General features: G+C 41.6%; 2 protein-coding genes across 12 annotated transcripts in view; one reads left to right on the forward strand and one right to left on the reverse strand.

Annotated features, from left to right (window-relative positions):
* The window catches only part of ATP8A1 (ATPase phospholipid transporting 8A1), a 238,832-nt gene extending 229,296 nt beyond the window's left edge, over nucleotides 1-9,536 (forward strand). For all 10 annotated transcript variants that reach the window (XM_086407721.1, XM_086407724.1, XM_086407725.1 and 7 more), the window contains 2 exons: nucleotides 3,487-3,578; nucleotides 4,758-9,536. In XM_086407721.1, coding sequence (XP_086263847.1) covers nucleotides 3,487-3,578; nucleotides 4,758-4,855 — 190 coding nt within the window. In that variant the 3' untranslated portion in view covers nucleotides 4,856-9,536. The remainder of the gene's footprint in view (nucleotides 1-3,486; nucleotides 3,579-4,757) is intronic.
* Nucleotides 9,537-16,064: 6,528 nt separating this feature from the next.
* SHISA3 (shisa family member 3) lies at nucleotides 16,065-21,310 on the reverse strand. Of its 2 annotated transcripts, none has more exons than XM_086407727.1 (2): nucleotides 20,470-21,310; nucleotides 16,065-17,615 (listed from the first exon to the last, which is right to left on the reverse strand). In XM_086407727.1, the coding sequence occupies exons 1-2, from the start codon at nucleotides 20,744-20,746 to the stop codon at nucleotides 17,176-17,178; spliced, it is 717 nt and encodes a 238-aa protein (XP_086263853.1). In that variant the 5' UTR covers nucleotides 20,747-21,310; the 3' UTR covers nucleotides 16,065-17,175. The 2 variants fall into 2 exon arrangements, with proteins under 2 accessions (XP_086263853.1, XP_086263854.1); XM_086407728.1 differs by having other exon boundaries at nucleotides 16,065-17,887.
* Between the last annotated feature and the right edge of the window lie 3,334 nt (nucleotides 21,311-24,644).

Consider the following 24,644-nt stretch of genomic DNA (forward strand, 5'->3'; position numbering starts at 1 on the left):
CTAGCAAGCTCCAGTGTAATGATCGTTTACTTTTTGTCACAGAAGGATGCAGTTCTTAGGAATGACCTTATAAGTTGATCACCCCAATTGTTTAATCTTCACTAAGCACTACTATGAAGTCAAGCTAGGTGTAAACACGCAGCTTCTCTGTGTCAGAGAAACTAATGTGTAAGCACTGTATCCAGATTAGCATTTACAATAATTCATTTCTCATCTCTACTCATTTTCAAAAATTAAAACATCTTGGTTAAAAGAATTAGTCTTTTTTTAATAGAAATAAGTATGCCATTTATCATATTATTATCCTGACTTCCCTGGTGGCTCAGATGGTAAAAAAAAAAAAATCTGCCTGCAGTGCAGGAGACCCGGGTTCAATCTCTGAGTCAAGACGATCCTGGATTTCCCAGGCGAAAATACTGGAGTGAGCTGCCATTTCCTCCTCCAGATCACTGTGTAGCCATGGCTGGTTATTTTGGGTAAAGAAACTAACTCGTAAGCTATGAAACTGTCCTTTGCTGTTACTTTCTATGGACATGCTCCAACACTAAGGAGCAGAAGCATCTACATTTCCAAAATCCAACAAGCTTTGAAGTTCAGTTTTTTCTACAAGCTTATAGCGAAATTTGCTGGATTTTCAAAACAATTTCTTCTCAAAATATAAGGACATTGATAGTGTTTATTTTTCTGCAGTGTAAATATGTCTGTGTTTTATAGCAGAAATATTAATTTGGGGGATACGGGTCTCTAAGGTCTCACTTGGGAGTATTACATATATAAATTGTGTGTAACATATTACTTTCCTAAAACAAAACAAAAATATGAATTGAGAACCCCAAAGTGTTAAAGTAATGGATTGCGGACACTGGGCTCATTGGAGACAGGCAGTTATTACTGGATATCTTTCCTGTGGGTGTGAAGCAATGCATCTTATAGTAAGGCCAAGTATGAATAATGAGAGTCATAATTTTTTACACCTATCTATAGATATTAGCCAGTATAACATCATCAGCCTCTACTAAATAGTATTTTAGCCCAGGATCTTCAGGTCAGTCCTCATTAACTTGTTCATCACCACTGTTTGGCCCAAAGCCTGAGCTTTTTAAAGTAGGGAAATATAGATGTCAGATAATTTGGTCATGGAGACAGTGATGGTGGTGTCTCCTAGCTTTTCTCTGTGTTGTTTATCTTAATGAGAAATAAGAGGTTCGATGTAGCTAAGGCAAAAGACAAAGCCTAGTAGCTTTCCTAAAGAAGTGGAGTGGGGGACATTAGAAATTAAAACTCATGTTTAGCAATAGACTTCTCTTGTTGAGTCAATGTTGAATATGAACCCAGGCATCAGAAATGATCCTCACAAAGTATCTTTGCCTTGTGATGATCTCTGTTGTAGTTGGTTTGTTGTTGTTTTCTTGGGATCGAGGGAATAGTAAGGGTGGGAAGAACTAGTGTTTCTAAGTGGCTGAGTAGTTCCTAAGTGCCATCTTCCTAAATCTTCCATCAGCCCGAGGTTAGGAACTGTCCTCCTAAACGCCATGAGATGTCTGAGAACGGCTGCCTAAGGCAGTCCAGCTAATAAATAACAGAATTAAATCAAAGACTGCAGAGCCCAGGCTCTTTCCACAGTAGTGTGCTTCTTTCCCCAGAAAGAAACTTCTTTCTTCAAATAAACCCTAGACGTTAATGCGACATGACAGCTGAGTGAAAATATAGCCTTAAATGGCCATTACAAAACAAAATTACATTGTCTCGTATATTTTGGTTGCCATAATATGAAAGGGGCACTTCTATATTGAAGGATCATGCATTTAAGAAGGCCAGCCTAAAACCTGGAAAACGTATTTTGGGAAGAAGAAGCTCCATCATGATACACTGCTGTCCTCTAGTCTTCTGTAGTCATTCATTTCGGTTTTAAACACCAGAGACTTCCCAGCACCCCATCCACAGTGCTCTGCTAACAAAGTCAGACCACCTGCTGCTAAAGCTGCTGACTTCCTCAAAGCAGTTAGATGTTTTAGTGTCCCTGTGAGTCCCCAGGTCTGTAATGGTAGATCATTTTAAGAGTAGAGTAAGAAAAGTCTGTAAAAATGGCTCTTTCTTATTCCCCATATCTGTTTATTTCACTGGCAGAAACAAGTTTTATAAGTTTTTGCAAAACTGCTAGAGTTTTAAGATTGATGAGCTTTCTTGTCTTAATTCCCAGTGACAATAAAGTATGTCTAGTAAGTACCAGTTAACACCCCGAGACTTTTAAAAAATATCTGTGGAAGATTACTACAAATGTCAACATTTCCAAATATTTTACTTCAGCAAAAGCCTAAATGTTTCTGTAATTACAATGAGTTCATTTTGCAGATGATCCTCTTTTTTTGTGTATGATAAATATTGTTCCATTTCAAGGTCTAAAAAAAATTGGCAATATACAGAACTAACATAACTTACAGCAGTTTAACCAAAGTTTTAAAATGGGGAAGCTAAAAGATGGAAATTTGTCCACTGAGTCAGTTCCAGTGATTAAAACAAAATTGCATAAACATTTGGTGCAACACATGTGGATTACTTATTAGCTCTTCATGCTTGTTATGTGGCTTAATATCAAAGCAAAGTTTTATAAATCAACCAGTGGAGAAATGGCATGACTGGGAGGATTGATGGTGTTTAAAAGTGCATTTCAGAATTACTATTCAAATTTATTTATTTGACAGATATTTGACTTCCCACTGTGTGAAACAGTGTTCTATGAGCAGGAGAGAAAAACAGACGCAGTATTTCTTGCACTCTGCTTTTAGAAGTTATATAATTACATGGATTCATTTCTGCAGAAAAGATTATTCTAAATGTTTATTGAAAATAGGTGTTCTTCCTTGTCACTTTACCTAGTAAATTATTTTCTGAAAATACTTTTTTTTATTTTAAAATGAGATTAAGGAACACATTTCATACCATATTAGAGTGGTAATGGAATTTTTTCTAATTAAAAAGTCTATGAGATTTCTTCTTTACATATTTTTTTTTATTTTTCTGTATAAAAAAATTAATTTATACCAGAATATATGCAAAGTAGGAAAAAGGTATAGTAATGGTTCTTTTTTTTTAATTCTCAAATGCCATACTTGCTATATGTAGTAAGTCAGCTAAGATTTTAGAAGGTACCATCACTACTGGTGGATTTTGTGTTTTTTGTTAATTGTATCGTGCAGGTTCTGTATCTCTGTTTGACTTAAAAACTGGGGTTGCGGACATCTTTTGCCTGCACTATTGGGGACAAAACTCTTCTGAGCTGTAGGGGAAAATGGCCTCTAAAGTATCTGTCTAAATACTTGAACCCTCATTTGCTGTCTGAGAAAAGAGGGTGAAAAAGAATCAGTAGACTACAGATTTCTCAAACAGTCTTTTGTTTAAGTCTGACTCTCTCTGGTGGTCCTGTGGGCACGCCGGGGTCTCTGCCGAGTTGATAATTCATTTCACACGTTTGCACCTGCTCTGCAGCCTCACAGAGAGGGCGCAACTGCTCAAGAACGTCTTTAAGAAGAACCACGTGAACTTGTACCGGTCAGAATCACTGCAACAAAACCTGCTCCGTAAGTATTTGAGTTCTGATTTTTAAACACATTCTCTGCCATTACCTCATAGCGTTTGTAAGAGCAGTATTTTGACTTGAAGGATATTTAACTATTTACAATTAACACCTCAAACAAATCATGCACACTTGCAACATAGTGTATAAATATTAATAACAAATGTTTACAGAGTCTTGTGACCACAGCCATCTCACTTTCAGCAGAAAAGATAGAGCATTTGAAAATCTTGCTGCTTTCACTGCACAAAAAATATTTCTGCATGCCCCTTACCTCCTTAAATCTTAAAAAAGAACCAGTAAAATAAATCTTAACTCTTAAAAGCTTACTCGGTATTGTTATCTTTTCTACTTGAATAACTTTGCAAGAGCCTTTTCAGCTTTCATACACAATGACATGTGTGTGAAACAGCACACAATGAAACATATATTTTCCCCTTCAAAAATATTTATGCATATTTAGAGTTGTAAGAAATTATTAGATATCATGCCCTCTTAAAATTTGAAGGATCTCAAAAAGAATATGATATATAAAGCCCTGTAGTAAATGCATTTGTGTTGGTAATATGTCTTTTGTTTCATGTTGTCTCCACATGTAATTTATTTTCATGTACATATACTCATGTTTAATGCTTTTGCTCTTTATGCTTCAAGAGGCCTTCTCTAAAGATGAGATCCCCTCGGGGGTCATCTCTTATCCCCAGGCCCCCTGTGACCAGGCTAGGGCATGAGTGAGTTTATTTGTAGATGCTGAGAGTCCAGAACCATGTCTTCTGAGGGAAGTTGTGTGTGTTTATCTCCTCGCTCTTATTCTTCCTTCACTCTCATCCGCCTGATCTATCTGGAATACACAATCCCGCTTGACTGCACCCCTTCCCACCCCTCTGCTAGCAGGAAGCAGACATTGGAGGAGTTGGACATGATGTGCTGAAGGGAGAATGGAGGGGGGCTACAGCATCTGTTTATCCAGCGAGCAGAACGCCAAGGATCTAAGCCACCATCGTCTCACTCTTCATTTTGCAGTTGAATCTATCGTTTCCAGACATTAAAAATTAGTGTCATTATGCTTTCAAAGGCAGGGAAGGATGCATTAGCTCCCCAAGTTAGAAAATGAACACTCAAAACTCAGAATAACAGAGACTTCCTGTGACTTCAAGCTCACCGTTTCTGTTTTAATTTACAGATGGGTATGCTTTCTCTCAAGATGAAAATGGAATCGTCTCACAGTCTGAAGTGATTAGAGCATATGATACCACAAAGCAGAGACCTGATGAGTGGTGATAGGTCGAGGGGCTGCAAGGCCAGCTTGGCTACGTCTCTAAGGAGAGTCCCAGGTCTTCACCAGAATCTGCTGACCAATTCCAGTCTGGTCCAAGGAGGGGAAATGGATCTGAGCTCATCTCATTGACTGACATTCAGATTCACGTATATTATAGACGTAAGCACTGTGCAACAATACTGTAACACCATCTCTTTCAGATTTTCTAAAGTATTTGCTAAGTCTTTGTAAACAGACATTGAAAATGACCTTGTATCTTGCCAGAGTGTTTTTTTCAACTGAGAAAAGGTCAGTATTCTTTTGCTGTTACTCTGGAGCTGTAACTATCAGTGTCTTGGATACACCACAAGGCTATTCACCATTAAAAGTCTGTAAAATGGTAGTAAGTTAGAGGGACTCTTGATATCCAAATTTAGATTTCAGAACATGCTGGGAGGGGGCGGGAAACAGCCTTCTTAAGGAAGCAACTTACTGAGCAAAATTTCTAAACAAGACATTAATGATAAGTGTTTGTGTCAAAAATTGTCTTGATAAATGTCTGCCAAAGAAGTTCAATAAATGTATTACTATTTCTCCTTCAGTAGTCATTTGCCCAGAAATTTACAAGAAAGTTTACCTCCAGTTCTGCTGTAAGATCTGCATGCCTGACTTTTCAAATCTAAGAGTGATTTGTAAAAATGAGTATTTCAAGGCATTTGTTACTAATATCTGTGATGTTGCACCTTTGGCCTTACAAATGCTTCTTTCTCGTTTGTCTTGTCTGTTTGTTCAAGTGGAAGTGCACAAGTGGTTATGTGACTGTCGTTACAATACTGATTTTTAAAACTGTACTTATTGTGTCTCCGTCCTTTCTAATGAGGTTTCATCATCATTGAGATTTTTCTTAGAACCTGGCTTCTGCTGTAGATTAAGTGATGTCATTTTGTCTTTGAGTTTTCTTTTTTTATTTTTAAGAAAAATGTACTTAAGTGTTTATGTGAGATTTCCAATACTTCTGTCGAGGTGTTTGAAAAACCATGGCAGATAAATGCCTGGGCTTTTGTAACGCCTGTAGGCTCAGCTTTTTGTCCTGTGTCTTGGTTTTCCCTAGTAGTGCCCATTCCAGATGCCTGTGGTCCTGGATGGCACGCCCCAGGTTAAGATGACTGCCCTGAACTTATAACCAAGAATAGCTGAACAGTTCACTTGTCAAGCAGCTGCCAAAATTAGTCACATGCTGCTTACTGGAACAAATAAGTAGTACTTTCCCCCCGTTTTAAAAACACCTATTTTATTCAAGCCTATAACTTTACAAAGAGATCTGTTCATCATGAGTAGATTTTGTTAACATGCTTTAAAATATAGATTCCATTTAATTGTTGCGGCATTTCCAAGATATCTCCTGAAAATGCCTATTTTGCTATGCCAACAATTAATGGAGAAGGGGCTGTTTAAAAACCACAACCAGTTTTCTACACTATTTTTAACATAATGCTTTCATGTAGAAATAAAAAGAATTCTAGCTTTCAGATACATTTCAGAGATTGAAGCAAACTTTTTGCCTTGTATTCAAAAGCCTGTTTGCCTTTAAGTGGACTTACCAGCAAAACAGATAGAACTTCCTCTTTAAAAAAATAAGTCAACTACAATTAAGAAGAGAGGTGATTTTCAAATCACTCCTTGAGTTTGATAATTTCACATCTTTTTCACCCTTTTTCTCAATCTAGATTTAAAATTTTAGTCTATATATTATTTCCTTCTCTGAATTTTTAGCTCTTTAGTTACATGTATGCCTCCCACATTTTCTACAAATGTGAGAGGTTATGACATACATAACTTGAATTTAAAAGGGTTAAGAAGGTGACATACTTCACTCTCCACACCCTTTCCATTCGGAGTTCAGATTATGAAAAGCATGAATTCAAATATGCAAGACCACAGGTCTAAGAGTCTAAGATCATCTTCAAAACTCAGATGTCACAGTGTTTGTTACTGAATGGCTATTCAGAGCATCTGGGCCTCCGTGATGACAGGTGAAGTCAAACCACAAAAAAATGGAAAACAAGAATCAAGTAAAAGGAATAAAGGGTTTTTTTTTTTTAAAAAAAAAAAGAAGAAGAATGAAGTACATCCCTCGGGAGAAACACTTAATAGCAGTTCCAGAGAAGGGCTGCTTCCATTTCCCCTCACCTCACAGGTGACATCCTTCTCCATAATTTTAATGTAAAAATGTGATGAGTGTAATAGAACTGAATTTTCTGACTTAAGAAAACTGGAAGCTTTATTTTTACCTTGAAACATGATTTGTTTCTGTGGAGCTCTTCAACATGAGTGGAGGACTCATGGTTAATAATGTGAAAGAGCATGATGTGAAACATGACTGATTTATGCCCTTTTGTCCCATGGACCTGTTTTTGAGTTATCAACATTAAGTAAATCTCTTAGCTTCTCGGTAGGGAGTTGAGGGGTAGGCAGCAGGGAGTGACCACCTTGGTAAAACTTAAAAGACAACATTGCAACTGCAGTGACTTTGTAGTGTTAGAGAAAACCCTCCTTTTTTTAACCTTCCTAAGTGGGGTGGGGGTGGGGGTGGGTAACACAGTTTTACCAGGATTAAAATAAATAGTTGAAGTGACTTTTAATGTGTATTTTCTGAAATAAGGGACATTCTTCAATTAAAAAGTCCCTTATAGGGACTCTTGCAAATGCTAACACCATTGCTTTACAATGTTTACAGTTCAGAAAATACTACTCACAGCAGAAAATCCTCATTTATTTTGCATTGAAAAGTTGGAAGTTGCTTCTTTAGCATTGACTAGTACACAGTGATATTGAGCATGAACTTTCTAAATGTTTTATATATACATATAAAAATATATTGGTATTTCACACCCAGAAAGATGCTATATGGTAGAAAGTATGAGCAGGAAAAACGGTGTTTCTCAGGAATGTAGTAAATTTTAAATGGAATAAGCGCCATCCACCCTCCCACACAACACTCTGGCTGACATGAGCCTGCTTGGGCAACGTGGTGAAGTTAATGGAAAACTTCTTCTAATCAAGTCAGGTGAATGTGTATTATATTCAGTATTAGCCATTTACGTGAATTGTGTGGTCACTGAATGGAATCAGCAATTCCTCTTTATTTCCAGGGGGGAAAAAATGAATTCAAGAAATCTACATTTATTCTGGTCATTACATTTTATATTTTAATTTTGCAGTCCTGCATCCTAAATATCCAGTGTGAAAATCATGTGATAATTTGTTCTGCATTGTGTACGCTGTACATCACTTATCTGTCACTTAAAATGTTCTTTCAGGAAATGAATACTAATCTGAATGTACTAGATTGCATATTCACAAATTTTTATGTATAACAAAATCATCGTTATTACAAAGCTAAATAATCATTAGTGTTTATTTCTGTGCAGTTTGCCCCTTGATATGTCCTGGTTCTAAGACTTATATCATCTGATAAATCTATAATCATGTACAAAATTTATTGAGCAAATTGCCACCCTGTTCACATCATATGAACGAGGCCCATGGAATTCTTTTGTAAATTACTTAATGTAAACACCATGCAGTCTGGTGCCTAATAAATGCTTTTTAATGATGAACATTACTATAATGCCTCTTAAAGAGACCATAGTCTGATTTTTCTCACATTAAAATAAGTGAAGTCACTTGTGAAACTGTTATACTTTGCTGCATTTTAATTAACCTTCAACAGCTATTAAAATGGAATGTAAGTTGAATTTTGAAGGAAAGGAAATAAATGTTTTCCATTTTTCGTCTTGATTTATTTTCTGTATGAGAGCAGCTGTGTTTTTGATAGGTTTATGGTTTGCATGAATTAATATTTAAAGTGGTCTAGGCCAACGCATGGCTATTGCTGTAAATCTTGATGTTTATTTCTGCCTTATAAAATTCTCTCATGGCCTACCTGAGACTTAATATTCAATGGACAAATTAACTGGTCCTCCACACAACTTTTTTTTTAATAAGTAAATTATTTTACAAACAAATTTGAACTAATTTAATTGAAACTTTTGTTTAGCTTGCCTCTAAGAACTTTGCTTAATAAAGCTCACAAAATTTCTCAGCAAATAAATCTCCCTTAAGTAGGGGGGAAAAAAGCTAGATTTCATACTTGCTTACTTTGAATTAACAGCAACTTTCCATAGGTAAATCTGCTCTTGCAAAGATGTGAGCAGAATATTTAAAAGTATGTGTTTTTGTTTCATAGTTCTAGACTAGAAGCCATAAATGCAGTAAATACTATTTGTTGTTTGTTTTACTACTTCAAGCTTCGTTTTTCACATTTTCAAGTTTATTAGGTTAAAATAAAAAAAGGCAGCCTTGGAAGGCAGCTACTATGGAAAATTGCAGTTTGCATTCAAAATAAAATAGAATTTTCAGCTCCATGAAAAACCATTCCTGCTGAAACTGCTATAGAAATTGTGAAGCTGCATGAGTGGAGAGTACCGAACCTGTGTTTATAGTAGTTTTCTCAGGTGTGTTTATCTCGATATTCAATGCACTGTGTTTTATAAATAGTTATTAAAGTCGAGTAATATTCAGTTCTATGCAGTGTTATATGTCACTGGCCTTTTGTGAATGTGCATGTTTTAAACTGCAAATTTTAAACATTTTTGTCCTCTTATTAAAAATGAAATAAACTGTACCATTACATAAAGAAAATTGTTCGTTTTAATTGCTAGTTTTAGAAACTATATTTCTTCATAAAACCTTCAAAACTGCAATAACTGTAGTTTGAGCAGGTGTATATCTGTTTAATAACAATGTTGACATTTTATCTACAACCCCAATGATAATTGAAAATATCCCTGCATTGTAAATCCCATTCAATGCAATATAAAGTGGGGTATATTAACTCTAATTTTATACGAGTTGGTAGTTAAATAATTATCAAAAAGTAATTTTTGGACTTCCCTGGTGGTCCAGTGGTTAAGACTCCAAGCTTCCAATGCAAGGGCTGTGAGTTCAATCCCTGGTCCAGGAACTAAGATCCCCACGTTCTGCACAATGTGGCCAAAATAATGACAAAAATAAAATAATTCTAAATAAAATTACTATATTTTGACTCTTCAATCAGAAAGCCTCCAAGATTGTCCTCGTTACAGGTTTAAATCAGCCTGTAAGTCAACAACTAACTCATGGCTCCTTCTTTCACACAGGATGAAGTTCTTAAGATTTCTAAACCCACTGAAATTGTTTCAGTGTTATGACAGAGTGGCCACATTTGGCCCATAAAATTTGAAGGAAGTAACCAGAAAATAGTAAAATTGCTACGTGAGACAAAATATAGGAAAACCTTGGAAATGAGGACAAGACAATCAAAATAATCACCATTTGATAAAAGGAACAGGGGAAACTGCAATTTGGAAAACTGTTAGAACAGGATGAGTTCACGGAGACCCCCTGGGGAAGCAACGTGAAGAGCCTCCGGTTTCATCAGAGTGAGGGGCAGTGTATGCGTCCTTGTCTGGGACCCCGCTTCCCTCCCCACAGCCTTTCCCTGGGGGCAACAATTGAGTATGGGTCCCCCATGCAAAACCACAGCAAAACAATGTTCAGAAAAGTAACCTGTGAATTATGCCAAATATTTTCACGTTCAACATCATCCCTCTTAAAACAAGCACCACCATCTAACACCACCATAAGGAAACAGCAAATTTGAAATACATAAATCCAGTATATCATCCCCAAAGATTGTTTTTATGTGCTTAAGTCATCTCAGACCTAAAGCTTCTATTTCAGTATACAGAACCACTCATTTTAATGAAGAAAGATCTTTCTAACCTGGATCATTTCACTAGTAAGCTAATAAAAATTGTTGGAAAATGTAATATTTTTTACTATTCAGTGTCTATTTCAAGTACAGACTATGTAACCAGCAATTCAAATATAAACTCTTATCAGAATAACTTCATTAGCAACTGTTTAACTGAAATTTTGAAAGTCTTATACATATAAAAATATGTGTTTGTTGCCTTAATAGTTTAACATGCTCGTAAATCCTTATTCTTCCTGAACATGTACTAAATAAGCCTTTTAGGTTATGCACAAGTAAACTGATCCAGACACAGTGAAATGCATCGTACTTCTAATTGTGATTGTACATATTCTCAGGAACCTTTTTGGTTAACTGGTTTTAGAAAGAAATTTTCCTATAGATTTAACTCAATCTGGCAAATTCTCTTCCATGGGGAATAGCTAAAAAAAAAAAAAAAAATCAGTGAAATATAGGGTGGAAAAATAAGGAAAAATCTATGCATTGGGGACAATTAAAATTACAATCTATTAGTTTTGAAGTGAATAAAAGCAAGTTTATTAAATACATTTTTCTGAGTGCAGGGTGGGAGGGTGCTTGCTGTGTCTCAGGCAATAAGGAGTTGGCCAGGTATCATAGGAGGCCATGGATTACCAGGGACTAATTCTATCAAACCTTCGGGCCATTTTCTCTGTTCCATGCCCTCCAATCAGTGTTACATCTCCCCTTCCACAGTACTCAGCCTTGCTTTTATATGTGAGGATATTTCATCTGCTTTCTATTATGGACCATGGACTGATGACACTGCTCCCTCCCCACTCCCTCCCCAGTGCAAGTCACTGGGACAAAGATTCTGACTTCTGATTCCTTCAGACAACCCTCAGCAGTAGGGTACAATGAACATCTCCATTTTACAAATATAAAAAAAATTTTTTTTTTTTCCTAAGAAAATTAGGACTTCCAGGTACACACCATAAAGAATGTAGGGTTTCAAAGCAGACAGCGGGCCTGGGTTCAAATCTTGGTTTTGTTATCATCAGTCTTGGACACAGTGTTCAATCTTTCTACTTTGATCTGTTTATCTGCCAAACAAGCATGGTAAGAGTCCCGACTTCAGGGTTAGGAAGATTAAATGATACATGTAATACTTTAATAAATGTTATCCATTATCTGCAACACCTGGAGTAACAGGCACATATGGCCTTGGAGTACAGAATGAAGCAGGGCAAAAGCTAATAGAGTTTTGCCAAGAGAATGCACTGGTCATAGCAAACACCCTCTTCCAACAACACAAGAGAAGACTCTACACGTGGACATCACCAGATGGTCAACACCAAAATCAGACTGATGATATTCTTTGCAGTCAAAAATAGAGAAGCTTAAACAGTCAGCAAAAACAAGATAGGGAACTGACTGTGGATCAGATCATGAACTTATTGCCAAATCCAGACTTAAATTGAAGAAAGTGGGGAAAACCACTAGACCATTCAGGTATGACCTAAATCAAATCCCTTATTACTATACAGTGGAAGTGAGAAATTTAAGGGACTGGATCTGATAGAGTGCCTGATGAACTATGGACGGAGGTTCATGACATTGTACAGGAAACAGGAATCAAGACCATCCCCAAGAAAAGAAATGCAAAAAAGCAAAATGGCTGTCTGAGGAGGCCTTACAATCAGCTGTGAAAAGAAGAGAAGTGAAAAGGAAAGATACACCCATTTGAATGCAGAGTTCGAAAGAATAGCAAGAGAGATAAAGCCTTCCTCAGTGATCAATGCAAAGAAATAGAGGAAAACAATAGAATGGGAAAGACCGTAGATCTCTGCAAGAAAATTACAGATACCAAGGGAGCATTTCATGCAAAGATGGGCTCAATAAAGGACAGAAATGCTAGGGACATAACAGAAGCAGAAGATATTAAGAAGAGGTAGCAAGAATACACAGAAGAACTGTACAAAAAAGATTTTCATGACCCATATAATCACAATGGTGTGATCACTCACCTAGAGCCAGACATCCTGGAATGTGAAGTCAATGGGCCTTAGGAAGCATCACTACGAACAAAGCTAGTGGAGGTGATGGAATTCCAGTTGAGCTATTTCAAATCCTGAAAGATGATGCTGTGAAAGTGCTGCACTCAATATGCCAGCAAATTTGGAAAACTCAGCAGTGGCCATAGGACTGGAAAAGGTCAGTTTTCATTCAAATCCCAAAGAAAGGCAGTGCCAAAGAATGCTCAAACTACCGCACAATTGCATTCATCTCACAAGCTAGTAAAGTAATGCTTAAAATTCTCCAAGCCAGGCTTTAGCAATACATGAACCATGAACTTCCAGATGTTCAAGCTGGTTTTAGAAAAGGCAGAGGAATCAGAGATCAAATTGCCAACATCTGCTGGATCATGGAAAAAGCAAGAGAGTTCCAGAAAAACATCTATTTCTGCTTTATTGACTATGCCAAAGCCTTTGACTGTGTGGATCACAATAAACTGTGGAAAATTCTGAAAAAGATGGGAATACCAGACCACCTGACCTGCCTCTTGAGAAACCTGTATGCAGGTCAAGAAGCAACAGTTAGAACTGGACATGGAACAACAGACTGGTTCCAAATAGGAAAAGGAGTACATCAAGGCTATATATTGTCACCCTGCTTATTTAACTTCTATGCAGGGTACATCATGAGAAACGCTGGGCTGGAGGAAGCACAAGCTGGAATCAAGATTGCTGGGAGAAATATCAATAACCTCAGATATGCAGATGACACCACCCTTATGGCAGAAAGTGAAGAAGAACTAAAGAGCCTCTTGATGAAAGTGAAAGAGGAGAATGAAAAAGTTGGCTTAAAGCTCAAACATTCAGAAAACAAAGATCATGGCATCTGGTCCCGTCACTTTATGGCAAATAGATGGGAAAACAGTGGAAACAGTGGCTGACTTTATTTTGGGAGGCTCAAAAATCACTGATGGTGATTGCAGCCATGAAATTAAAAGGCACTTGCTCCTTGGAAGGAAAGTTATGACCAACCTAGACAGCATATTAAAAAGCAGAGGCATTACTTTACCAACAAAGGTCCATCATGTCAATGCTGGTTTTTCCTGTGGTCATGTATGGATATGAGAGTTGGACCATAAAGAAAGCTGAACCCCAAAGAATTGATGCTGTGGTGCTGGAGAAGACTATTGAGAGTCCCTTGGACCGCAAGGAGATCCAACCAGTCTATCCTAAAGGAGATCAGTCCTGGGTGTTGGAAGTACTGATGTTGAAGCTGAAACTCCAATACTTTGGCCACCTGATGTGAAGAGCTGACTCATTTCAAAAGACCCTGATGCTGGGAAAGATTGAGGGCAGGAGGAGAAGGGGACGACAGAGGATGAGATGGCATCACCGACTCAATGGACATGGGTTTGGGTGGACTCCGGGTGATGAACAGGGAGGCCTGGCGTGCTGCAGTTCATGGGGTCACAAAGAGTCGGACACAACTGAGTGACTGAACTGAACTGATTAACTGCATAGCTACCTTTCAAAATATAGAACTTCTGTTCTTCAGAGATCCTACAGTGCATGAGACAGTTGGCCCAACAAGACTTGATGTCCATGAGCAGGACTTTGAAATATCCCTCCATTCCTATCAGTGGAAAAATCTAGTCCCATTTTATCTAAGTATTTTCTGTTTCTGCGCTGCCTTAAATATACACTGTATTTTCCAGATATATAACTATGATACAGATTAAAAGATCAAACTTTGGGAAAAAAATCTCAGTAACAGTAGGGCAACTCTGGAGTGTAAATTGATAGTGTTGTAACCTGCGTAGGTCTGGACGGGGAGCTGTCACATCTCACTGATTCCTGGGTGAAGAGGTTCTCCTGTGAGTCATCTGTTAAATCTGCTGAAGCTTTTACATTATGAAATAATTCTCCTTTTCGTTCTCCTTTCTATTTACCATTAAGACATTATGTTGATTGTTTTCAAGTATATGTGTAGTGAGTAATATGATCTAGGAATTTCACTTTAGGAAAGTTAAAAGTGAAAGTGTTAGTCGCTGAGTCGTGTCCAACTCTTTGCAACCCCATTGGACTGCAGTCCGCCAGGCTCCTCTCTCCACAGAATTCTCCAGGCAAGAATACTAGAGTGGATTACCATTCCATTCTCCAGGGGATCTTCGCAATCCAGGGATCAAATCTGGATATCCTGCATTGCAGGCAGATTCTTTACCATCTGAGCCACCAGCAAAGCTTGTGGACAGTTAAAGGCATGACACAAAATATTTGTTGTAAGGAAAACTTACTAGATCCAACAGAGTTAATAATCACTGTCGTGGAGAGAGGCCCTGAGCCTCATGCTTTACTTGTCAGTGGATTGTGTGCCCAGAGACGATTAAAGAAACCTCAAAGCTGGTGTTCCCTTGCTGTTGGAATCTGGTTATGCAGACAGCTCCAGGACTGACTAGCTGAGGGATCGTGGGCAAGTTATTTCACTCCTGTGTGCCTTGGTTTCCAAATCTATAAAATAGGAATTATAATACCTCCACGCTGCATTGTTTGCGGGGGTTGGTGGCGGGGGAAGAGTTAGTGCATATAAATATTTAGAATACTGTTTGAGTCATAAGAGCCCAGTAAAGATTAAAATAGCAAAGGAACCATATGTAACAAACATGAATAAAGCCAGCCTAATGATATGAGAGTGAATTCCAGAGCTTCACACAAATGTTTATCCTTTACATTCAGCCTTTCCTCCCTCCTTCCCTCTCCCGCTCCCTCCTTTTCTTTCCTTCCTTCCTGCCTTCCCCACTCCCTCCCTTCCTTCCTATGTTTATTCCTTAATTATCTGGGCTAACTTTGGGTACCTGGATGAGTTACAGGAGAAAGCAGGAGACCAGAAGTCAGAGCTCCTGCCATCAGTCTGGGCAAAGACACAGCATCTTCCAACTTGCTTCCTCAACTAGAAAACAAAGAGTCAAGGCCAAATGACTTTTCTTAGGTCAGCATTCCACCTCTAAAGGATCTGTATTTGACAAGAGCTATTGAGGATGACATACAAGAGTATGAACCCATATAAACCTGGGTTTCCGAAGGACACCCAAGGGGCCAAGAGGCAACAAAATGAGGGAGATGGGCCAGGCCAGGGAGACCAGGCAGAAGGCTGGTGGAAGGCGAGGAGCCTATCTGAAAAGGACCTCCTACCCCCGGCAAAACAGCACCCTTGGTGCCGCATCCTCTTCATGCCACGAGAAGCCAAAATTCAGATTCTTATGAGAAATGTCCCAATTTTTAAATTTATGCAAATAACACATCTGAGGATTGCAGCCCACGGGCTGATGTCTCTATAAACGTTCACTTCCTTGGCTGCTTTCAGGCGTCCCAATGTAGAAAACAGCTTTAGAATATAATACAACATTAATGTAGGATTTTTTTTTCATTTCAAATTATGAAGTGTTAGGTAAAGACATTTCCTTTTATTGAATAGCAGAGAGTACCATTAAGGAGATACAATGAAGCACTTTGATCTAAAGTTTCAAACAGATTTCATGAAAACATAAAGCATTTTATTTATTCTAATCCAGCAGGATATATGCCCAAATATTTAGTCATCAGACATGGAATTCAGTGGCACTTAAGATACATAATATCAGATGATTATAGCCAAAGCTGAACTTTGAACTCCACGATTATTAACATAAAAAATTACAGTGTGACTACTAAATAATTAGTACCATCAGTGTAGTAAATACATTAAATTACAAATCTTTACATTTGTACATAACTCATTTTACAAATAAATGTTTTAGGACCCAACTGTTCAACTTTCATTTAAACACTAAATGTTGCTGAACAAAACGTCTGCAATAAATATTCCCTTGGGCAGGTGGGGGAAATGCTTTTACATAAGATCTCTGTTACAATGTATATCTACGTAAATATTTAAAATGTTAAATTTCTCATGCAGTTATTGAAATCTTCTGAAGACACTCTTATATTTCCAACAAAATTTAGCTATTGATTTAAAAAATAACTGTTCTCATGATGCTAATATTATTCCCAGTTAAGTCGCTCCCCAAATTATAAACAGGCTGTTCACTGTCTCTTCAGTTTACTTAGCAGTTAATTTTTCAAATGAACCTTCGATAATTACAATCAGGTACAACTTCTTTGCTTATTTATGTATATATTTGTATTATGACTCACTAAAGAACTTATAACGAAAAAAGAATGCATAGGCCTATGTAGGATAGGTGAATTGTCCAATAAAATGGCTTCAGCCAATTTGTAACTTTCAAGTCGGACTACTGCATATTTTGAATAAAAGTAGCATAAGTTGAAACGTAATAGTCACTGTGCTTTCAAAGCCAGAAAGCAATTTTCTTGATACAGCTGTTCTGTGACTGCAGCCAGGAACCTCAAGACTAAGAGGTGCTGTATTTTCCTTGCACTTTCCTCCATGACGTTGCTGGTCCAAGTGAAATTGTCTTGGGATTCCTGGTGGCCATGGCAGCAGCATCCACAGGCATGCCATTGCACTAGACGATGGATCTGTAGCCATGGCCTGTCAACTGGAACTGAAGTCTGGACAGCTCTTCCCGGGCAGAGGGGGCTCCTGCTGGAGCGGGTAAGCGAAGTACTGGGGTGACACCAGGAATCCGGACGGCTGGGTCAAGTGGATTGGGTGGCCCGTGGTGTAAGGCGGGGGCGGTGAGGGCACCAGGCAGCCTGGTTCTGCCCGGGCAAAGGAGAACCTTCGGATGGAGCCCCCAGTGGAGCTGGAGCTGGTGGCGGTGCTGGACTGCCTGGAAGGTGCCCTGAGGTTCGTAGAAGTCAAGATCATGGGGAGAGTCTCTGTCTGATAGCTGCGGAGTGAGAAGCGGATTGGCTGCTGCGAGGGTTCCTTAGGTCTCAAGCAGGTGCAGCAATAAATAGCCACTAAAGAGCCTAGGATGATGAAGGCAATGAAGATGGAGCCAACAATCAGGAAGGGAACGTAGACAGGCTCTAGAAGGCAAAAACAGGCACAGGTACTCGGACGAGAGATTCCCAAACTCTGGGCTGCTCACGGGTAGGAGGTGGAAGGTCCATTCAACCACCTTGTCAGCCCGGCTTCTCAGAGCTTGTTACTGGTAATCTCTGAATTGTAAACTGTGATAATAGAATATTCTTGCTCCTAGCAGGGAGGAAGCAGACTGATACTGTAGACTCTGTTAGCAATTAGCCATCATACTGCACATCTGGAAATCAGAAGGAACAGACTCTATCCTGTCCACGCACTGGAGGGAGGGAAAAGATGAGTTTGGGGGGTTACCATAACACTGGCTTTCAATCCAGGTTTTAGGAGTTTTATCACAGTGGGGTGCTTAAGGACGCTAAGGCTGAAAATCCATCTCCTAACCAAGAATCTCTGATCTGAGCAAAGACAGCCGGACCTGTTAAGTGAAACCCCCAGGATTTTACAAGACTACAGAAAGAACAGTATAAAGAAATCCATAGCAGGCCCCCATTAACTGTCTCCTACCACATGACAGACTGTCCTGCCTGGATACCTCTTTCAATTTGGGATGCCTCCTTCAACCATCACGCTCCTGCCTCTCGATCCCCACTCAAATTCTGGGAAGGTCAGACTGAACTTTAGCTAGACTGCGGTGTGGTCCTTGGTGTTGGTGACCCACACTTTCTGGGAGTGCACCTTTTTGACAGAGTTAACCCCAGTTCCCTTCTCTCTCTAAGGCAGACATAATGTTTCCCACCCAGAGGCACGTCCCAAGCAGTCCTCCAGGTGTGGCCCCTGCCTGATAGAGCTGCCTTGGGATGCAAACCTCTGGCTTAGAGGTAGAAGAAAGCAAGTCTGCATTGACTAAGACCCTGCTGCTGCTGCTGCTGCTGCTGCTAAGTCGCTTCAGTCGTGTCCGACTCTGTGCGACCCCATAGACCACAGCCCACCAGGCTCCCCTGTCCCTCGGATTCTCCAGGCAAGAACACTGGAGTGGGTTGCCATTTCCTTCTCCAATGCATGAAGGTGAAAAGTGAAAGTGAAGACGCTCAGTCGTGTCCGACTAAGACCCTACTGTGTGCCTATTTTGTATTTATAATCAGATTCATGTAACCCTGTGAAGCAGGAATGATATGGTCTAGTCTCCAGTTGTGGAAACATATTGGAGAGTTGCTGAGTTTCCCAAAGACACACAGGTGATGAGTGACAGGGAACTATCCACCCTAAGATCTGTGGGCTCCTGGGTGTAAACTCTTCCAGGTGCCACCCACTCTGCCCTGTCTTACTAGAAGAAGGTTACTACTACTTCTACTGCTAGAAGTAGTAGAAGGTTACTAGTACTTCTTACTACTTCTTGCCCTGCAGAAGGCAAGTCTAAAGTGACTACTCACTCAGCACCTTGCTGAGCATCCATACACTCATTTATTTCACAACCTAACTCCTCTGAGAGCAACATGCCCACTTTAGAGTTGAGAAGCGGCCCAAAGCAGTTAAGTAACTTGCCCAAAATGACAAGCTGGCAAGGGAAGGTCCTGAGGCTTTGCCAGACCCCAGTCTGGGTAGGTGCATAGACTGCCCCCTTTCCTGCCACAGAGCACTGCGGGAGGCCAGGATGGGGTCCCCGAGGTAGACCCGGCACTTAGCACTTGCTCTGCAGAGAGGGCGAGTGACTGTGAAGCCAGTTTGTACTTTCCAAACAGGCCAGGCCGCCCTAGAGTTCCCTACTTTCCACTGAACATCCTTCCCCCAGAAGCCACTTCCTCAATCCTCTAGACTGGTATTTTGCACTCCAAAGTTAATTCCTTGAAGGTCTAATGGAGTTCTAAGGTGGGACCTCCTTTCCTCTGGGTTGTCAGTCTCGGGACTGGAGCTCCAGCACCGTTAATCATCTCTCCAGCCTCTCCTGCTTTGCCTGGGGACCGTCTTTGGCCGGCTTCAGACCCCTGCTCTGGAGTTCTGGGGTGTCAAGGCTCTCTCTTGGCTCGCCCCGTCCCCTGCCCCCGCTCCTCCGGTTTCTCGGCCGTAAAACCATCGCCTGGAGCTCTAAATGGTCTCCCTGAAGTTCCGATTCTGGTGGAAAGTTTTTTTTTGTTTTTTAAGGTGTAAAGTTCCTCTGCTGGGGTTGTGATTTATTCCGCTCTGAAGTAAGCGGAAACTTGACCCGTGTTTTCCGACGTGAGAATAGGGGGCGGGGAAGCCCCTGAGACCCCAGTTTCTAAATATCCAACCGGAGGACCTGGGCATTTCTGAAAAGCGTGACAATAGGGGGTGGGCCGGAGTGGGTAATTCGATGCAGAGAAATGAAAGGAAGTCGTGAGAATGGGGCTTAGAAACACTACCAAACGGCCACACACACACACAAATGTGGCTTAAGTTCCTTACCGCCGTGGGGTACAGATAAACGCACCCCAAGAGTTGCGTTCCCTGAGCCATCAGCACTTCTCAAAGCTCCCGGAGCTCCCAGGGCGCAGAGTAGGGCACCCTCACCAACCCTGAAAACTCAAGTCCAGCCTGGCGCTGCCCTCAAAGCCCTTCTCTGAAATGTCGTGAGCGCCCAGGGCTCCCTCTTTCTCGCCGGGAGTCACTGGGCGCAAGCCCCGCGGTCCTCGCGGTCCGTTGTGAACTAGCTCCTGGGCAGACCGGCGGAGACCGCGTGTGGCGGGAATCGGGACTGCAAAGGAACAGCGCCCCTGACCTGAAACGCGACCACCCACTTCTCCCTTGATCCCCCCACTTTCTAGAGTCCCCTTTGCGCAGACCCGGGAAGGCCTGGCACGCCTCTTTGCGCGCACACCGGTCGGCACACACGGCAGCCGGCCACGCGGCCGGGCAGGGTCTGCCCCAGCTTGGGCCCGTACTCACGCGCCGTGATGCCCGGGTGCTCCAGCTCGCCGCGGTCGTTGGTGCAGCCGCCCTGCTCCAGCCTGGCGTCGGCCGCGGCGCAGCAGTAGCGCAGCGCGCAGGAGCCGCAGCAGATGGTGGCGTCCAGCGTGTCGAAGTCCTCCGGGCACTGGAAACCCTCGTGGTAGTTGCCCTGCACGTCCACCCAGCCGTGGCAGTACTCTCCGGGCTGCTGGGCGCCCGCCGGCCCCCCGCGCAGCCAGCCCAAGAGGAGGCAGAGCGCCAGCAGCGCCCCCATCGCCGCGGGCGCGCCGGGCGGCCGGGAGGGGGACGCGGCTGGAAAGCGAAGGGCTGAGCCGGGGCTCCGCTCGCCCCGCGGTTCCGCCTCTCCTGGGGAGCGGCCTGGGGAGCTGCCCGGGCGGCCCAAACCCGTCCCCTGCGGGTTAGCGGGGGCCAGGGAGGAAGCAGGGGCTGCGCGGCGGGCTCAGCCGGCCAGGGGTCTGCATGGTGCGCGGGGGCGAGTTGGCGAGGGCCCGCGGGAGGCGCTGGCCGGGGCTGCGGCTCGGGCTGATGCTGCGGTCCTTTGCCCCGCTCATAACTCTCCGGGCGCGAGGAGCTCGCCCAGCCCTCGGCCACCTCCCACCCCACTCCTCACGGGAGCCATCGCGTCCGGGGCTGGCAACTCCCGGGCCGCACAGCACCTGGACTCGCCGCCGTCGCTGGGTCCAGAGTGGAGCCCAAAGCAGGAGAATGTGTGATGCCCACGTAAGGGGCTTCGGGACAGGCGGCCCCTCAGCCCCCGCCCCTGTCTGTCACGGGAGTCAGCCTGGCCGGGCCAAGTACAAACGGCCTCCCGGTTGCTGACAGCTCTGCCTCCACGACGTCCTTTAAAAAGGAAGAGGGAGGGGGAGACAGCGAGGGTTAAGAGAGAGTCCGCCTCCCGGGTCGCGCCGCCCGAGCGCGCGCGGCGCGGCTGCGTGTCCTGCGCGCCCTCTGGTTCGTGCGCCCTCCTCCGCCTTTCCCGGGCCACCTCTTCCCCTGGCACTCCCCCGGGACTCGACTCGACCCTAAACTTGGGGGATCAGGCCCTCTCCACGCACACACACACACAGACACCCCGCATAGTCCTGCAAACTCCGCAGAGGGCCAAGGCCTCCGGGTCTCCGTCTACCCACGCGAGTTGGCGCGCGAGTGGGGACCTGAGGTTTGCTTTTTAAGGATGTAATCAAACATGAACTGGGCGACTGAGGTTTGTCGAATCATCTGTCACCTGTTGCACAGATCCGGCCTCGTTCCTGGGACGCCTGTTCTAAGGGTTCCGGACGGATGGCTTGACTTTTCGGGCCCGCCACATTTGCGCTGCGCTTTCCCCTTGGGTTTCCACTTTCTCCAGAAGGGACGACACGTTTGACAAATGCGCATACACTCGCACTCTCCCCCGTCCTCATAACCTGCGTGCCGCCGGGTGAAAAATCGAGGGTCACCTCCGCCTGCCCGGGGCAACTCACAGAACCTCAAAGAGCACAATTTCTCCATTCGCGCCCGCAAAGGATATAAAAGAGCAAAATTAATGATAACTGAGCAGATCTGAACTTCTGTTCGGGCAAAGAAACACATTTATTTAAATGATGTGTCCCCCGTGTGCTATTTTCTGGGGCACAGCGCCTTTAGCCGGGTAAGTGCCCTATGGAACTGGCGTTATGTGAAACCTGGGCTCAACTCAAGAATTTATTTTTACGGCATCTTGAACTTCCTCTCACCATATATTGGTTCGTGTGAATATGTTCCGCGTATCTCGACCTATTTGTCCAAGGAAACGCCGAATGCCCGTGTCACTGATTTAGATGTTGGCAAGTTGAGTGAAACAAAAAGACAAACTTTGCTGCCCAGCAGCCTTGAAAGTGTGCGGTCAAAAGCATTCACCACGCTCGAGGCTTCGCGAGGGTCCGAGTCGGTTCACAGAAGCTTTTTTTTTTTTTTTTTGGTAACTCAATAAAACGGTTTCTGTTTTAAAATATAAGTTCAAGTATATTACAAGGAAAGATTCACTTCTGATTTCTGACTTTAAATATAGGGATTAGCATTTAGTTATAAGAATGTAAAAATAATGCCCAACATTTCAGATGTTAGGTAGGACTGTGTAAATATTTAACTTTATTGCTCTGTTAGATATTACGTGGGACAATAATATGCTACTTAGTAAAACCCAATTAAGTTCTGGCTTTTATCTACAAACAAACAATGAGACGTCTTTCTTGACTTAAAGAACTTAAATAAGCATATGGGAAATTGTTTTTGCAGAAATTTCTTAGGTACTGTGTTTTTACTTACAAAAAGAAAAGTCCTTGCCAGACTTAAAGAGGTTTTTTTTTTTAAGGAGTGTTGTTTGGATTGTATAAATCCTGAGCAATTAAGGAAGAAAGTAGTGTGGAACCACACAGCACCAGTGAGATATAATGATCGTGATAAGATGACAGAACTACAAAGACATGTTTACTGCTAATAACTTTCCCAGAACCACACCTCTTAATAATATTTTTGTTAAATTTAGAGGAATTTCATGACATCACAACTACACACAGTTCTGCAGCAACCTCTGCTAGTCCCCCAAGGGTCAAGTTTCTCTCATTATCCAGCTGTTCTTTGATAGCATTAATATTTTAGGGAATGATTTGTTGGCACGTACCTCCCAATAATTACATTCTCTGTGCCACCTTGGGATTATTTTCCTTACGACACTGGCTATATATAATTGATTCCCTCATTCAAAGCTCCTGCCTATTTGACTTATTTAGAAAGCATTTTATTCAAATTTAGTTGGACATTTACTCATAGAAAATAACCACACCTCCAAATTACTTGATACTCCTTAGATCTGATGTGTGTGAGCAGAAAGCAACTGTACACCATGCCTTCTTTACTAGGTCTTGATCCAAAGCACCTTTAAACCATCATAACAGTCAGCTCAGGGGGTTTGCACTGGGGGGGAAATGTGTTGGTTCCTGTAGTAGAAACTCTCTTCCAATTGCACATTTACAAATTTCTACTGCAAAAGCAATGCTCTCAGAATGCTCTTTGAAACAAGAAGATAACATGCATTTCCTTTGGGGTTTATAAACATCCAAGATTGCTGTTATTTTGTTACTACTTGAATAGTAAAGGAAGATTAAAAAGTTCTCATAGACCCCCTCAAAGACTCAAGGCAGAAGACCTAGAGATGGAAAATCAAATCTGCACCATCTGGGGTATCCTGTAGAGGTTTGGGGAAATTCTATATTTTCCCTTATCGCGGTAACACAAATTCCATATTTTGGTGAAGAAAATAATCATAAGAGATCATTTCCTCAGCTTATATTCTCTTGTGGCCCTCCCTGCCTCCGGGAAATGGTATAGGAAATGAGTTAAATGATATGATGTCTGGGATTTGCTTTAATAAACGCCAGAGAAAGAGAGAGTGGGAAGGGGGAGATTAGAGGGGAGAGAAAGAAGCAAGGAGGAGAAGGAGATGGAGAAGAAAAGAGAGAGAGAGAAAACAGAGTGAAGGAGAGAGAAAGAGAAGAGGGAAGGAGAAAGAAAGGGGAAATTAAAGTTAGGGGAGAAATGTCAATGTGAAGACAGAATAAAGCAGCTAACACACAATAGCCAATGTGTTGATAATTGTAACTGGGTGAAGGGTACTTGCAAAATTGAAATGCAATTCTATTTTTATGTATGAACAAAAATTATATATATTTTTTTAAAAATTTAATAGCTTGGAATCGGTAGCATCATGAGGTTGGCATCAGACCATATTTTTCACCTTTGTCCCTTTCACTTCTCTTTGTTTTATGTTCTTTGAATCAGAGTGAAAGATTTAAGAAAAGCAATACAGAGAAGTATGGAAAAACAGGGCAAAATGAATGCATCAGAAAGGACTGGGAACTAAAATATCCTAAGGAAAGAGGGAGAAAAGGCCAAAGGAATGCAGAAGTGAAAAAAAATAAAGAATTTTTAAAAGACAATTAGCTTTGGCTATGGAAATCCCCTCCACTATGGGCAGTGAATCCAGATATGAAATAAGAAACAATAAGGTTTTCAACCCTCCCTCAAGTCTTTTCCTGAGTGATGTATTTTCTCTACCCTTCCTTTCATTACTTTGCCTGGGACTTGGAATTCTCTTCCTTAGATTACTTACTATAAATCTCTTAATCCAGAAC

Source organism: Bos grunniens, chromosome 6 (genome assembly GCF_055505025.1).
Source record: "Bos grunniens cultivar Pamir isolate PY7600 chromosome 6, Bosgru_T2T1.0, whole genome shotgun sequence".
NCBI classification, from domain to species: Eukaryota; Metazoa; Chordata; class Mammalia; order Artiodactyla; family Bovidae; genus Bos; species Bos grunniens.